The following is a 16,583-nucleotide window of genomic DNA, read 5'->3' as shown; positions in this document are numbered from 1 at the left end:
TGTCTCAGTAAATATATCTGCGCTATAGTAATCTGAGGTGATGGTTGTTTGATACAAGTATTTTGATATTCAACACAGCAGGCTTTGTTACAGGCAGTAATATAGCTGAAATGTATTTCTGGGCTGTGCTATTGTTCTCTGTAGTGTGCAGATTGAAAGGCTATAGGCCTGGATGTCCTGTTGACTGGAGGAGAAAGGCTGTGTTGTCTGTGTAACCTCACTGGGCCGACGGCAGGCGAGAGGCCAGTGTCACAAACAGGACAGGCGTCCAGCATTGTCTCCTTCCTGTAGGGCAGAACGTCAGGCAGCTGCTGTCTCTCCAAGACTGGTGTCCTGTCTCGTCTAAGGGGGGTTGGAGGGATGGGAACGGGGATGGATGAGTGAATGGTCCCTCAATCCTGAATGATCATGAGCCTAAGTACTTTAATCCTAGTATTTTGTTCATACCATTTTACTACAAATGTGACGTTAGGGACTCAGCCTTTACGATACATGAATTTAACAAACATGCCAGAAATGTCCAACAAATCCTTTTAAATCAAATCGGTTTTGTCACGTGTTCTTCCAACATAGTATGAACAAAGAAAACTGGTCAACACTTCTTCCTGGATTGTAGGATGATGATAAGTGAACAGCTGGAGAAGTAGATGAACTCAGCAGCTGTCCATTCCTTCTGGCCACTCACTGCACTGTCATCAGTTTGGAAGGTCCATTTAGTATCTCGCTCCAGATGTGAACTTTGGTAACTCTTTAGGGTATACGTTAAGTATGCATGGAGACAACAATGCATATCAGATTATCTTATTTTGGTCTTACATGTAAATGGTTAATGATGCTTACGATATTCGATAATATTTCAAAATTACTTTTTCTAATTCTTGTCTGAATATGTAGCGATCACATCTACCCCCTTTCCTTTCCTGCTTCTCAAACGTTTCAGTTTGACGGAGAAGTAAAGAAACAAAGCAGAACGGTGTTTAAATAGTCTTGTTTCTCCTGAAGAGGCAGCCAAGTTTTTCGCAAATGAACCGGAAATGTATTCAGCGAGAAGGAGCGCGCTAATGAAATTTCACACAGTCTTACTCTTGAGGAAATTGAATTACTCCCCATTGTTGAATTGGAGGAATGCATTGCTAATGCATTGAGGTGGAGGGCTGAATGGCGGAGCTGGGCGAGATGGTGCCAGGGCCCTCTGACCCCTAACAGATACTTCCTGAGTCAGACCTGGGCGCGCAGCCAGATGCTCCTACACTAGCACAGCTCTCTCTCCTCTGGAGGATTCTAACCTCAGCTATCTCTCTAGGACTCAGAGCAGCTGCATGACAGACCAGACAGAAGAAGCCTGTTAGTGTAGATGCCTCTCTAAATTTTCATCCATTTTAGCTTGAATTAGAAAGGTCTAATTCTAGAGGATGTCTCTGTATTCTGATTCACAATGTACAGTAGTGTCCTGTGGGACTGAGCCAGGCAGAGAGCAGTGAATGCAGGTCCCAGGCATCTGACTGGAGGGACGTCCTACCAGGCACATTGTAGTTGGAGTCATGGGAGGGCCTGGGAGTCAAGGAGATGGGGTCTGTTGCTTGTCCCTCCTTTGTGGCTGGACTCAAAAGAGAGAGGCAGCTGTATCCTGGGGGGGGTTGTCTGTGTTACTCACATCCCAGCAGCTCTTTTACACACATCCCCCACACACTAGGAGGGGGAATGAGGGATCGCTAGAGCTACCCTGTTGCCCCCTCCCTAACCTTTTATTCCAATGCTGTGCTCAAAGCCAGTCATTTTGAAAAGCAAGCATTGGTATTGGTGCAGGGTAGTTATCTTCTCAAGCAAATCTCCTCCTCCCTCTCACTGTCCTACTTTTTACATTGATCTAAACCGTATCCATCTTCGTTCCTAGGCTTTTTTAGGAGAGTCTTGCCTCCTGGGCAAAACTACTGTCTCGAACCAATGTTTTTCCACCACCTCCGGTTTAACAGGTACATTTTCACATTAGTTTGCCACACTTGCCGTGAATGTGGCCACATTCCTCCTGTAGAAGCAACAATGGCTGGAAATGGCATTTACAGAATGAGCTATTGTGTTAGAAGGCAGGGTGACTTGTATATCGCTACAAAGAACTGGTCTTCCTCTGTGATGACGATTGTCTTGTTACTGGTTGGTTGCTGGTTGGTTGCTGGTTGGCTCTTAGGCCTAATACTGCAATGGAATGATTGAACTGAGCCCCATTTGAAGTGTGGGCACACCCATAACAGTAATCCTAGATCACAGATTCATTAGTTGGATTTGGTATACAGTAGGTTATGAATAAACATCATTATGCAATAGCTGTAATATACTGTATTTAACTGAAAATCTCCGGACAGGTGGCTACGAGGCATACATGGCAGTAATCAAGCTTCAGTCAACACTCGTAGCTTGGAGTCATATCTCTCGAGTGTCTGCCGGGGCAGAGGCCTGGAGAAGGTCCTGTCTGTCCGGAGAATAAATGTGCCTCCTGATTTGCATTCCATGCAAAAGCTTGGTGTCTCGCACACCCCTGAGACACTCACACAAGAAAAAAACTATTTCTTCAGTTCGATATGTGCTTGAGTCCCTAAGTTAGGGCTGTTCTTTCCCTAAATGTTTTCAGGAAATGTTCTATTTTGTTGCATCCACTATCAAATGAACCTTTCCTGCATATCTCTGCTGAAGATCTCTTTGGTGTTCCACAGTAAGAACGGGGCCTTCTTCCTTGTGTACATTTCCAGAATGTGTTGTCATGGGGGTCAAATGACTTTAGGCGTGTCAACCTATAGTGTCCAACTGGTAAAGCTGATGGGTCTTCATCTCTCCGACATCTAGCATGTCTTTTACGCGACACGACCTGGGGTGTAAGAGCTGACGGTGATATTTGCATATCTGAGAGTAGCATCAATATTGAAATGCTGATCTCCTCTGGTGCTACTGTTATGATGTTAACGCTGAGGGTGTGGGCCCACGTGTCACTCAACAGCCCTGCAGGTGCCAATGTTGTCACTGTAGATCACTGGACTGGGAAGAGTATTAGACCCCAGGGCATACAGTACGAGATGATCCTTGTTCCCCAAGTAGAATGGAGTTCGTGTTCCTGCCTCACAGTGGAGCTCCCTTGTACATGGAGTATACCAGACATTAGGAACACCTTGAGTTGTACCCCCTCCCCCTTTGCCCTCAGAACAGCCTCAATTTCGTCGGTGAATGGACTCTACAAGGTGTCAAGCGTTCCAAAGTGGATGCTGGCCCATGTTGACTCCAATGCTTCCCACAGTTGTGCCAAGTTTGCTGGATGTCCTTTTGGGGTGGTGGACCATTCATGATACACATGAGAAACTGTTGAGCGTGGTAAAAACACAGCAGCGTTGCAGTTCTTGACACAAACTGATGCGCCTGGCACCTACAGCCATACCCCGTTCTAAGGCACTTAAATCCTTTGTCTTGCCCATTCACCCTCTGAATGACGCAATCCTTCTTTAACCTATCAAATCAAAATGTATTGGTCACATACACATGGTTAGCAGATGTTAATGCGAGTGTAGCGAAATGCTTGTGCTTCTAGCTCCCACCGTGCCGTAATATCTAACAAGTAATCTAACCTAACAATTTCACAACAACTACCTTATACACCCAGGTGTAAAGGAATGAATAAGAATGTGTACATATAAATATATGGATGAGCGATGGCCGAACAGCATAGGCAAGATGCAGTAATGGTATATAGAGTACAGTATATACATATGAGATGATTAATGTAGGGTATGTAAATATTATATAAAGTGGCATTGTTTAAAGTGACTAGTGATACATTTAGTACATCCTCCCATTCCTCTACAGTGATTGAAGTGGATTTAACAAGTGACATTAATAAGGGATCGTAGCTTTCACCTGGATTCACCTGGTCAGTCTATGTCATGGAAAGAGAAGATGTTCCTCATGTTTTGTGTACTCTGTGTATGTTTCTTTAAGTGTAGGAAAGTACTTTGGGCCTTGGGCAGCGATGGTATATGAGTGAGGAATGGGCGGGGCAGCCTTTCATATCTTTGATGAAATAAGTGGATGTTTTCAGATCATTCAAATGATTCAATTAGGACAATGTCATGGAAAGTGTTTGAGTACATTATCATTGTCACTCTCTTAAGACTGTTGGTGGATAATTCAATTACAGCTTGTGCCAACAGGAATGAATTGCCCAGCACTCAGATCAAATAATTCTATAAACATGAGTTACAGGCACAGCCTTTCCGAGTCAATGTGGGATGGATGGGGGGGATCAAGCTATTGGCTGAACACGCAGGAACTGAGGCTGGATCTTCACTATAGTCTGTTCAAGGACACTGTCTTCACAAGTAATAGCCACTCTGAAGTTCAAGCGAGCCTTCACTTCTAGAGATATGTGACACCTGGATTATGGTAAAGACAGCCTTCCCAGCTTTTGAGTATATGTTGAGAATGCGGATTAAGCCCGCAGCCAGTTGCTGTGAGTGCTCCCTCCCAGTGGGGCTATACAGAACTGTCCTGCCACTCCAGCCGCTCCTAATCCCACAGACACTGTGGGCTGTTAATTGGAGACTGTCTGGGTGGGTGATCTGCAGGGGAAAGCCACGGTGACAGCGTGCGAGTCACCAGCGTCTCCGCAATCCCCGGGACACGCTGTGGAATGTTTGTCCCCTGGCAGTTGTTCCCATGTTGGACGCCTCCCATACCTCGCCAGATTTGAGCCTTGTGCCAGGATTCACCATGAACATCACTGCAGGAGTTTCCTAATCCACACCACCACCACCACTTATATTATTATTATTATATTATTATTATTATTACCACTGCCCCACCGTTGGCCCTGCGTCGTCCGGGTTTGGCCAGTGTATGCCGTCATTATAAATAAGATTTTGTTCTTAACCGACTTGCCTGGTGAAATAAAGGTTCAATTCAAAAAATACTTTTAAAAAAATGGAATTGAAATGATGTGGAAACGGCGTTGATTCAACCAGTGTGTGCCCAGTGGGTATGAATGAAAACGAGGCAGACCTCCCTAATAAAACATACTATTTGTGTGTGCTTTGACACATCTGAACCAACGGCAAGCAGGGAGGTGCGAGATGTAACACCTATGAGGCTATAGATTCTCCGAGGTGTTAAAGTGTCTTGTCAGCAGGATACAGACAGTTCCAGATCTTCACCGTCTATAGCCATCTCTGACACTTCTCTGTAGATAAAATGATCGTTGGGTTAACTGATGAATGTGTCCACCAAATGAGTCTGAGTGAATCAACATGCAACTACCTTACCTCAAGAGTGTTTAACAGGTTTGCTTTCACATTTCATTATCAAGGCACCAGTTGTTCTGGCCTTTACATTGCACATTTGTCGGGGGGGGGGGTTTCATGATTTAAATATAGTTATAGTTGTAATATTTGGAACCCTACTCGCTCTATTATTGGCCTACACATTCTCAAGTAGGTTATGAGCTTTTTTTAGACAGGAAGCACCCATTAAATGGACCGTCTGGGAAAAGGCGGAACTCAGACCGTCTGTAGCGTCTGAAGTGGAGGGGACCAGTCAAAACAAACCTTTAAGTCCATGTGTGTTTAAAGTACTTATGAATTCATGTCAACTGCCACATGGGAATTCTCAGGACTAACTATCGTTAAAAGGGTGGCAGAGCAGACAGACAGACAGTCTAGATACATCAGCTATTCATGATGACTGACGCCCAGGGTTAAAGCCACAAGTACGGCGAGGGTGAGAGCGGACAGTTTGACTGACACGATTCTGGAGAAGCTAACACAAGGATGACTGGAGATCGAGTGTCAACTGGCATCAGTGTGTGGGGAAACAACAACAATGCAGATAATTCATCATTTAAAAACGGAATTTGGATAGAGGACTGGTTTGGTTCCCAAAGCCTTTATCAGTGATAACAGGATGTGACACAACACCCCTGGTTCTATTTCAACATGATGTCTCGTCACCAGAAGAGATGAGGTTTACAGGGCTGTAAGCATCCTGTTGTTGCTCTTTGATAATCCTCTCACCAGTTACATGTCTTTCTGTTTGTCATCCGTCACCTTCTGTTGTGTCTGTAACTACACGTCTGTCTCTTACAATCAGGCTACAGTCCCACTGAATGGAAGTCCTCTCTCTCAAAGCATATTGTAATCTTTTGACTCACCCACATTTACAGTCATTTGTCCATTTAGAAAACATTTCATGTGAAGGGATGAAGGACCCGTCAGTGAAGCTGAGCATGTGAGACAAATTACCAGAGAAAACATCCAGACCACGAAGCCATAATCGTAGCTTGGCTTGGTGATTATGTAGTGGGAAAAGTTACAGGCCCTTAATGTGTCTGAAGCTCAGTTTCAAACAGACATCTGTCATCAAGCTCTCTCTGTTCTCTCCTTTCCAGTGACACATGAAATGATAACTGCCCCCCCACCCCCAATCTTTATGGAGGTGTGAAATGTATTATATGACATAAGCCATCACTAGTAACTGTATCCATTTAACCAGTGGCTATTAGCTGGGTAAAACTTTATCCAGACTAACCCAGAAGAAGGAACGGGTTCCTTTACTGGCACTGGACCCATGTGAACAGCATCAAAATGGCTAAATTATATGAACTCTTGTACAATTAAGGGGTAAGTCGCGGATGTGTCCTCGTAATAACACGTCTTCTTCGGCACCGAGAGCGGTTTGATCTTTCACTTCGAAAAACAGGTTTTACATGAATAACAAATCCTTAATTGAAGAGTAATGTGATTTCCTACAGCTTCTGGGCTCCAAAGTCTGGTCTGACTCACAGGGTTACAGAAATGTTACCTTGGTCAGTCGTTTCTAAACCTAGAGAGATGGAAACTTCTGAGAAGCTTTTCTGCGCTATAGGTGAGACTGCATTGGTTGAGTGATGGACGTTGGGTCTAATACCTTTCAGATCAGGCAGGGCTGTTTATGTACTGTAAGAGGGGTACAATGCATTACCCACAATTCCTCGTTGCCAAACAGTTTTCCCACACTGTGTGATGAATGATTTCCTCCATCTTTTGCATAGAATTCTAATGTCTGAAGAAAAGCAGTGGCTCAGTCTGTCAGAAACACAGGAATGTCACGTCTGATCACAACCAGTGGAATTAGGATTGTGACACATGGAGAACGGTGGTTCCACACTGTGGGTCTGTTTATTTCCTCGCAATCATTTTCGACCGCAACAATGTCCTTTCCCATACCCAGTGTTGTAGACTAATAAATAAAGTCTGCGTTGTGGCTTTTAAGTGTAATTTACACGCTGGGCCTCTGCCAACATTCAGACTCACTGGGAGAGGTTGTTTGCCCAAATGCTTTATTTAGCGAGACAAGCACAGAGCTTTAGAGTACATAAGAATTTGCGCATTGCCATTTCTACACAGCCTTTTTCTATGGCATGGTTGTGAGAGATGACTGAGTTTACAATGATAGTTTTTAATCATCATGCCTGGGTGTGCCTTCTAACAGACGGTTACATACAAAACCATAGCAAGGTACGACACCCTATTTCATCTCTTCTAAATAATGACGTGATTGAATAGGCTGATCTTGGTCACACACACACACACACACACACAAATACAATTCTAACCTTTCATGTAGAAGTCGATCTGTAATCTCATGCTATGAATGAAAACAAAATACGAAACAAAAATTGTTTCTCAGTGGTTATCCAACTTTATTTCAAAGCGTCGTGTTCAGGCACCACAGTGGTGGCTTCCCTGAGAAGCAAACAGAACCATCCAGACACTGGAGGATAAATAACAGCCCTTTAGCGCAGTTACAACAAGCAGTAAAAAAAAAAAAACAGGTCCAGGTCGTCAAAATCATTTACATTCTAATCCGCAATATACACATTTAGCATTTCAACAGAAAAAGCCACAGTACACAAGTACTGCTTTTTAATCAACATATACAAGCCGACCCAATATGGGTCATTTACAGAGGAAGAACACCTCTGTGTGTGTAAACACTAGTGTTGCTCTTGCAAAGCTCAATACCAAACCAACTGGCATACTCACTGAGGAATAAGCTAGACTAGTGTACATGGCTCTCCGTCAATCCATTTTGTGCAAAAAAGTATCGGAGTATTACATGTGTAGATGGTAATCTAAAAAGTAAATAAACTCTCAGTGGAAGAGTTGGAGGTAATTTAGCTACTTCACAAGAGCAAGCAAAAGTTCATTTGAAACCCAGCTGTGCAATTTTTAAACAAGACCATCTTCAAACAAATCAACAGTTGATTGTAACAGAAAAAAAAATCGATGTCTTTGCTATATATTATTTTCCCTGATTCTATCAAATGCAAGGAATGTTCTTAAATACAATCAAATCTAGAGATATTGATATTTTGGGGCTTATATCATTACATCTGTTGTTTTTGACACAGCTGTGAAACATGAGGACGTCAATTCATTCATTTAAAACTATCAATAAGGGAGAAAGTGCTTGTTCCTGATATACCTCAGGTTTTATAACCTGACGGCACATTCGGAAAACTGCCTTCTGCCAGCTCAAATCATATTAGTAATAACACGGACAAATCATTAACAAAAAGCACCAAAATATCTTCATATTATTGTTTTTGTCCGGAGTCTGAGATGAACAAAAAAATAAAACTACAACCAAAAATCCCAAAATGAAAACCATTTCCTCCACAATCTCAGAAATGCTGACCGTATGATTATTTCTATAGAACCTAAAAGGATTGTCTTGAATGGCTTCCAAAACCCAGAAGAAACAAAAAGAAATTGAACAACAAGGGAAATTATTCCGCGGAAATTCAACAAATGAATCATGTAAAGCTGGCAAAAGGCTTGGATATATAGGTAGTATATTCTATAAGAATTGCAAATACATTTACAAGCAACATTTAAAACAAAGCACTGATTGCCTGCAAAGCCATAATGCTGAAAGCTCCTTCCCACTAAGTGCCTGCCTGGCTCCTCTGCCCCTATGCCAGGGGAGGAAGCCAAGACACCACACAGGAAGGAAATGTCCCAAGACGGGCCGCACAGCAGCCCAGTAAAACTATCAGAGTCCGTGTGCCACTGAAACAAAAATACAGTGACATCACAGTCCGATACCAAACACGGGTCCCCACCAGCCTTTCAGATACCGAGGCACGGCGGGGACGAGGATACCAAAGGAACCGGTCACCTAGTAGGCAACCTGAAGCGGACACCAAGGGGTGTCTGGGTACAGCAAACAGTGCACAGACTTAAACCTGGAACACAAGGAGCGAGAGACATGGAGGTTAGATTAACAGAGAAAAAAATATATATATATACCCTCTTTACAGTCAAGATAGTGCAAGTAGAGTAGGATCGCCATGTGTGTATTAGTTGTCATGCAGAGGTCATGTCTCACCTTGATGGGTCTTCCTCCACTGGGAAAGCCCCTTTCATATTGATGATGTTCCTCTTGTTCTCAAACATTCCATAACTCAATGTGATCTGGAATAAGCAAATACAAGAAAGAAATTAGCACCCCTGCCCAATAAGTTCAGATAAATGCTGAAACTCTATTCTCACGGAAACAACAGACGGACACACGTGCCCATCTCACCTGTTTGTGAAGTTCAGATCTGGACACCTGCTGCAGGTTCTCCAGATGGGAGTGGAAGAAGTTGCTGCGGGTCAGAGGCACCCCCAGCACCGACTCGATGATGTAGCCGATGGTGCAGTCGTCAGGCAGACGAATCTTCTCTGCCGTGTTCATAAAATGGCCGCCACTGGCCCATGGGCTCATCTTCAAAGCCAGGCCTCGACTCACACAGAAGCCGGCTCCCCCAGTAGCAAACCAGAAGTTTACTGGTCGCTGGAGAGAAATAAAGAAGAAAAAAGGCAACGAGCATGTTAAGTTGTTGTTATGCAACCCTACTGAAGCATCTCAAACTTCTAATAACCAATTGAAAAGTTGTTATAAGTTGTTATAAGCCAGGAGGGCTAAGTCCACCTACCATCTTGTTGTCTCCTAGCCTCTCTGTGGCCTCGATGGGCCGGTCCAGGCTGGGCTTGCCAATGTACATGTCCTGGGTGTGGGGGTAGTGGGACAGCAGCTTCACCAGAGTCCTCGTGTTAACGTAGTTATCATCATCCACGTGACAGAACCACCTAAGAGGGGAAAACACTGTTAAAGCGTTCTAATATTTCAATTAGAACAATAATCACTGTCAAATCTAGAATGACATACAGCCTGGGTAAATGCGGCACTTTAAATAGACACTTACTTTTTCCCAGACTCTATGAACTTGTCGTACTCCACAGCCATCTTGCAGGATAGAGCTTGGCGGCTGTGTGCTGCTGAACAGTTGGTGTTGATGGCGTGACTCCCTGTAGGAACAATGAGGGAGGTGAGTTAATAGTGAGTGAGGTGATAGTGAGTTACAAACAAGTGCCTTACAAGCTAGCTAATGCAAGTAATTGTAACTATAGCGCTGTTAGAGCCTTAACCCCATCTGCCACTAAGACTACATGCCCCAGGAGCTCAAAGCAACAAATTCCATGGGGATTAAAATAGGGGCTTGGTTTCTCACTATCAAATCTGGACATTTAATGGTGAACTAATCCCAGCTACTGTTCAGGTTAAGACAAATGTAAAATGATAACTAAAATATTTCTTTTTTAAAAAATCCAAAACTCACCCATTTTCTTCTTCAACTCCTCATCTTCTCCATCTGTGAAGATGTATGTCTGAAAAGGAGGGAAAATACATCAGATCACATTGTGAGAGTGGAAATCCGTGAAATCAAAGCCCTCACAGAACAAGTGGTGGCACAAGAGTCAGTTGGATTCCAAACTACAGTATGTCTGATGTCCTTATTCACCATACAGCGAACTCAGTGTGAATTCAGTCTTTTATGCACGTGGAAAACACATGGCGTTAAACAAGCCCCATTCTAATAAAGGCCTCTTATGCAATGTTCCCCTCTCTCCATAGCAACTGTGCAGACCCCCCAAAAATATCCCAGACAGAACAGAGAGGGAGGCAACCCCCACGGACCCTCAACACCCTTAAGACCCAACACCATTCTGGATCTGTACCCACTCCCTAGCTCCAACATGTTGACTAGAAGTAGAAATCGATGGCCATCATACAGATATCAATGGGGACATCACCAATGATCATTTCAGCACCACCTGTGTGACACACAGTAAAAGGTCTTGGCAGCCAAAGAATAAAACTGTCAAGGTTAGAACCCTGCAGGCTGGTGTTTAGTTAACAACAAAAGGCAGCCTCAGTGGCACACTTAAAAGAGCAGGTAGGGATTAGGACTTGTTTTATGGTGGGTTGGGCTTAGCAGGTGCTAGGCAGCCCTCCCCCAGGCAGACAGGGCTGATGAAAGGGCCCCCATGGCCTGTTTGTGTCTGCCGTTGCCTGTTTGTGTGCGTGTGTGTGTGTCTGCCCGTTGCCCGTTTACTTTTCCCCTCTTGTGAGACAGCACCTGCCTTATCTCCGCCGCGTGCCCCAACACGCCAGGTAGCAGCGCGCACTCAGGCCCACTCACTCCTTCCCTTTCTCGCTGCTCGCGACCTCCCAACAGCTAATGACAACTGAACCAACCCCACATTCCCACTAATTGATTGCTGCCTCTGACTGTTGAGCAGCAACAGCCATCTGAGATGTGTATCTAAACCGTGGGGCTGGCTAAGTTCATGCCAGAGGGCGATAAGGCAAAGACATTCACTTTTCTAATAACTCCCCTCCCATTTCTACACTTCAGTACTATCTGCCATCGGTGCCAAAGCTTTATCTGATTGGTTTGCACAACAAACTGGGAGCAGATGTTGTGCGATGGATGCTGCAAGGCCCTGGGCCTGTGTTTGTTTAAGGAAGGGTGGTGGTTTCACTGGTAAAGGGATCAGAGGCTGGCGCTGCTTGCTTTAAGTTCCTTCTGAATGGACAGCCTAATCACTGAGGCAGCTGCCAGAGCGGCCCGGGTACTGACAGAAAGGGGTCGAGAGGGGCTGATGGAGGGGGGGGGGTCTCACTGCTGATTAGTAAAATCGAAATCTGTGTGTGGTCATTCACCCCCACTTCAAGCCCCTACCCATCCCCCGTTCTCACCACCCCATACGCTGGCCCTCTTCAATAGAACAATGCCGGGTGTTTTCATGCTGGTTAAAGTCCTCCACTGGGTAAATTCTAACTATGTTTGCTTGTATTTGCATACAGCTGCAGCAGTTAACTAAAAGAGAAGTCTCCAAAGGGCTAAATGGCTTTTGTCTTAACTGAAACATTAAAGAAAAGTAGTCACTCAAACGGAATACTAATTCATTTACCCCCGTAGTTTGATGAATCCTGTCCCGTGAGGAGATTAAAATTATGATGACTGTCTGAACCACAGATGGGGGGTTAGTGCACTCCTCCCCACTAAGGAAAGGCCTGGCACGGCCCAGTCTGAGCATGGTGCCTGGCTGGCTGTCTCAAGATCCCCGGGAAGGAAGGGCACGGACTACACCCCCTCCACTCATCTCCCTCCAACAACCACCTACACCCCCCCCCACCCCACCCCTCCCCTCACTCAACCATGCCGGCCGCTTTCTCCCTTCCCTTTAGCACAGCACTAAAGTCACTGGAGTGTGGACTACAGTACAGGACAGAGAACAGGCCACCTACAGACACAGAATGACACTTTCCCACTCTGACCAGCTGGATATTCACACACTCATTCCTTCATACTGTGCAGGGCTATTTGATTAACTCAACAATGGAGCCAAGTCTTCTCCAAACTACCAGACGTACAGACGCTCGTTTTGGGAGTGCTGGCGAATTAATATAATCTCAATTAAAAATGGAATGCATATCAAACCACTATGATGTCACTGCCAGTGCCAGGCTACCAGCTGTCCTGTCCAGACACAATCAAAGTCAATACCTTTATAATGCCCATTGATGTGTCGTTTAGAGCTAGATTTCAACCTGTCTTTGGTTGCTAGTTATATACTGCAGAGCCCAGAGTACTACAAGCCAGAGAATGCTGTTGCTGCCCAGTTTGTTCTCTCATTGTTTTGAGGCTCACTCACTAGGGAAGCTGCATTGTTCCAGGGGGAAATCTGCTGAAACACCGGAAACAAGGGCCTACTATTTGAACAACCCGTGCATAATAGCAAGTTGTAAAAAATAAAAAAAACATTGTATTTATCATGTTATGTCACAGTACTTTTGCTTACTCACTAACTTATGACTCATGAAAAAAAAAAATTGGGCCTTTCACTACAGCGATTCTCTGAACCAAATAATCCCCCCCCCACACAATAACTTACTTATTAATTTGGTGTAATAAAAAAACTAACTTCTGACCATAATACTAAATCAGATGTATTATTCTGCCAGACAGTAAGCCACAGGCACAATTCTATCATGGTAATAACAGATTGGATCTACCCTCTCTATTTACATATAAACATGATCTGATAGCAAGTCCGTTGGCTTAAGGAAACAGAAAGTGTGGAAATACTCATCAGGGCTCTGATCTGCCCAGTGAACCAGTGCACAGTTCTAGTCAGGCCTCACCTGCTGGCAGAATGCCATGATCTCTCTACCAGCTACAGACATGATCAACTGGATGCAGTCAGCTGAGCTCCACAGGTGTTCGTCAGTTGAGCATTATCATTTAACCTGGGTGCAGATGTCCATATGTGCTGAGACCGGATTCCTATGACTGGCATTAGAACCATCTTTTGTTCTCTAACTTCTGGCCACCTGTCAGCCTTCCTCCAGGAACTCCCATTTGTATTGTGGGCCCAGGCTGGCCTTTATTCCTGCACTGGCTCCCACCAGCTGCCTGATTAAACCCTGCTGTTAACCCATCTCAGAGCGAGAGAGTTCACTTACATCATCCACTACGGTAAGCACAACACACTCAATGGGGTATATATTTGATAATGTATTTGATTTTGTAATGTATTTGATAATGTGATGCATCTTATGTGTTCAAAGTTCCATTTTCATGGCAACAGGCTCAACTCACTCCACTTCCTCTGCATACAGAGAGAGGGACAGTGTTGCCATGACTAACCTTGCCATTTTCAAAACGCCCGACACAGAGTGGGGTTTGGCTTGGGATGGAGAGAAGAGTACCCAAAAGAAGGTGGATGAAGAATGTGTGATTGTGCCCGAGGAGAATTTCATTGACTTTTGAAAAACATGCGTGACAACTCTGGGTAGTGGATAAAATCACTTTGACTAGCCTCGGTTTCCTCTCGGCGATGGCTGTGACTGCCTTTGTGCACCAGTCTAAAAGAGCTTGGTTCTCAGGACTGAATGTTCAAACTCAGCGTGCTACTCCCAGCACAAACCTCCCTATAGATGCACCCCTTTGTCCCAAGCATCCCCTTAACGAAGCCCCCGTTCTCCCATCCCTTGGCTGCTTGACCCAGACTCAGCTCCCACGTTCCCATGGAGCGGCTGAGACAAGGGGGCTGGGAAAGCTTTTCTCCCCCTCAGAAAGACGCTTTGTTAGACCCTGGAAAGGGGACAGCACTGGAACTGCTGCTGTGAGACATACATTGCACCAGGGCATTCACAGGGACACCCAAAAAGAGTGGGATAATAGAGAGAGGGGGAAAAGGAGGGGGTGCAGAGTCCTGAAATTGCTCCCTGTGTTCTCAGGGGCATCACTCAAGGCAAAATACAAAGTGACAGAGCCTAAGGAACTCTGAATAATTAAGAGGGTAATATGGACAGTTCGGAAACAAACAGTTACCTCACCTGACATGAGTGGGACAGATGTTTCAGTGGGTCAGCAGTAACACTTAACTCTCATTGGTGGGTTGTTGTAAAGCATCTTTGATGGGAGAAAATGAGGCCTTTTGCCCATTTTTGTAAAAGCATTGTGTGCTATGGTAAATTGCCTAGCCTAAGCCTACTAAAAGGAAACCCAGTGAAAATATGTGATTGTTTTATTCTAGACTTTATCCATGGAAGATTTCAAATTAACAGTATTCTTCTGATAATAATGTAGTAGTGTTGGCTTACCTGCTGCATGTTTCTAGAGATCCAGGTATCCAGAAGGAGATTCAGTCGAGACTGATGGAACTTCTTTGTGGTCTTGACAGCGATGAAGATGTCATCTGCACTGATGTCCTCTGCGGGGGACGCATCTGTCGCTGACTGAGCGGACCCTGCAGGCTTGTCCGCCTCTCTCCGTCCCCGGGTCAACTTGGAAAAATACGCAGAGAATCCTTTTTTTGCCTGCGCCTCCGAGTTGACCTGTTGCTGAGCAGCCTTCACTCCGTCCGTAGCCAAGGTGTCCGTGCTCTGGAGTGAGCGCGTCCCCATCTCTCTCTGGTTTGGAACCTCATCTACCTGAACTCTTTGATGCTGCGCGACCACCAAGAGCAACAGAAGGCAGGTGAATCCTGCACTGGTTATAGAGATAACCGTTTTCTTACCAGAACTTTTCGACATGTTGATATATTTCAAAACTACAACATGTAGTTGTATACTGAGAATCACGTATATTGAAAGTCCATATAGTAATTCTCTCCAGAATGAACAAAGAAATCAAACAGCCGTCCCGTGCGTCTGCATTATTATAATACAATGCAATTTTGTTCTAACCCAACTTTATAACCTACCCGCCAAGCTAGCCACGCCTCATGGGCGGTCTGTGATGTGCCATTGCGCTCTATTGTGGGGACGCTGAGAAAAGACTCTTCCCCCGGGCGGGCTCTACCACGTAGACACGCCCACGTTTGGAGGGCGCGCGTGTGTGTGTGTGTGTGTGTGTGTGTGTGTGTGTGTGTGTGTGTGTGTGTGTGTGTGTGTGTGTGCGTGCGTGCGTGCGTGCGTGCGTGCGTGCGTGTGTGTGTGTGTGTGTGAAATTAATTTTTGTAAGCCCGTTGTTACTTTTGATTTCCTTGCCCGCCAAAGTTTTCACATTCTGCCTTTTCACATTCTGCCTTAACTATTTTCTTTAGGTACTTTGCTTGTTCTTGAATCTAACATAGTTAGGCCTTTATAGTCATTTGGTAGATATAACATAAAAATATGTTGCTGTGTGAGCATGTGACATAGAAGTTTGAATAAAGAAGTATTGTTATCTGGAGGAGATTAAGGATGGCATCAGATCCTATGGTTTTCCTTATCAGGGAAGTCCCATGGCAGCTACAGATAAGAGGGAAAGATTTTCTTTAAGAAAGCAGCAGGTGGACATTGTTCATGTTTTCAGTTAGCACTCTGTCTGCAGCAGGTGGTGGTGAAAAGTAGCATTTTTTCAAGTTAGGCTTGAATAATTAACAACCCTATCTGTCTTTAGTTGGCCTGTTTGTGATTGTCATCAGAGCCTCACAATCTACAAGAGATGGTGCCTAATTGAATAAATCTTGATTATATTTAGGCTACTTATACATACATCCTTGTGATGTTTTGTTTGTTTGGTTACAGAGCAGGCTTCTGAGTTTACAATGATTGATTAGGCCTACCATTGGAAACTTCCATTTAGGACCGGTGGATTCTGTAGCATTTGGCTACGTTCCACGTCTTACAAATGTCTCTCAGATATAAAAAGTTGGACTCCTCATTGAAATTCTTTGTGAATTTAT

The 16,583-nt window shown here is 44.5% G+C and overlaps 1 protein-coding gene across 1 annotated transcript; it reads right to left on the bottom strand.

The window, feature by feature from the left end:
• Nucleotides 1-7,687: 7,687 nt before the first annotated feature.
• LOC118365292 (beta-1,3-N-acetylglucosaminyltransferase lunatic fringe-like) lies at nucleotides 7,688-15,566 on the bottom strand. The gene is made up of 7 exons (XM_052518740.1): nucleotides 15,016-15,566; nucleotides 10,679-10,727; nucleotides 10,265-10,367; nucleotides 9,995-10,148; nucleotides 9,601-9,852; nucleotides 9,403-9,488; nucleotides 7,688-9,259 (listed from the first exon to the last, which is right to left on the bottom strand). Exons 1-7 carry the CDS (start codon nucleotides 15,445-15,447, stop codon nucleotides 9,193-9,195), a joined length of 1,143 nt encoding a protein of 380 aa, XP_052374700.1. The 5' UTR covers nucleotides 15,448-15,566; the 3' UTR covers nucleotides 7,688-9,192.
• Nucleotides 15,567-16,583: the final 1,017 nt, after the last annotated feature.

The sequence above is a fragment of the Oncorhynchus keta genome, chromosome 5 (genome assembly GCF_023373465.1).
Source record: "Oncorhynchus keta strain PuntledgeMale-10-30-2019 chromosome 5, Oket_V2, whole genome shotgun sequence".
In the NCBI taxonomy this organism is placed as follows: domain Eukaryota; kingdom Metazoa; phylum Chordata; class Actinopteri; order Salmoniformes; family Salmonidae; genus Oncorhynchus; species Oncorhynchus keta.
The sequence above is the reverse complement of the archived record's forward strand: the minus strand, read 5'-3'. Positions and strand labels throughout refer to the sequence as shown.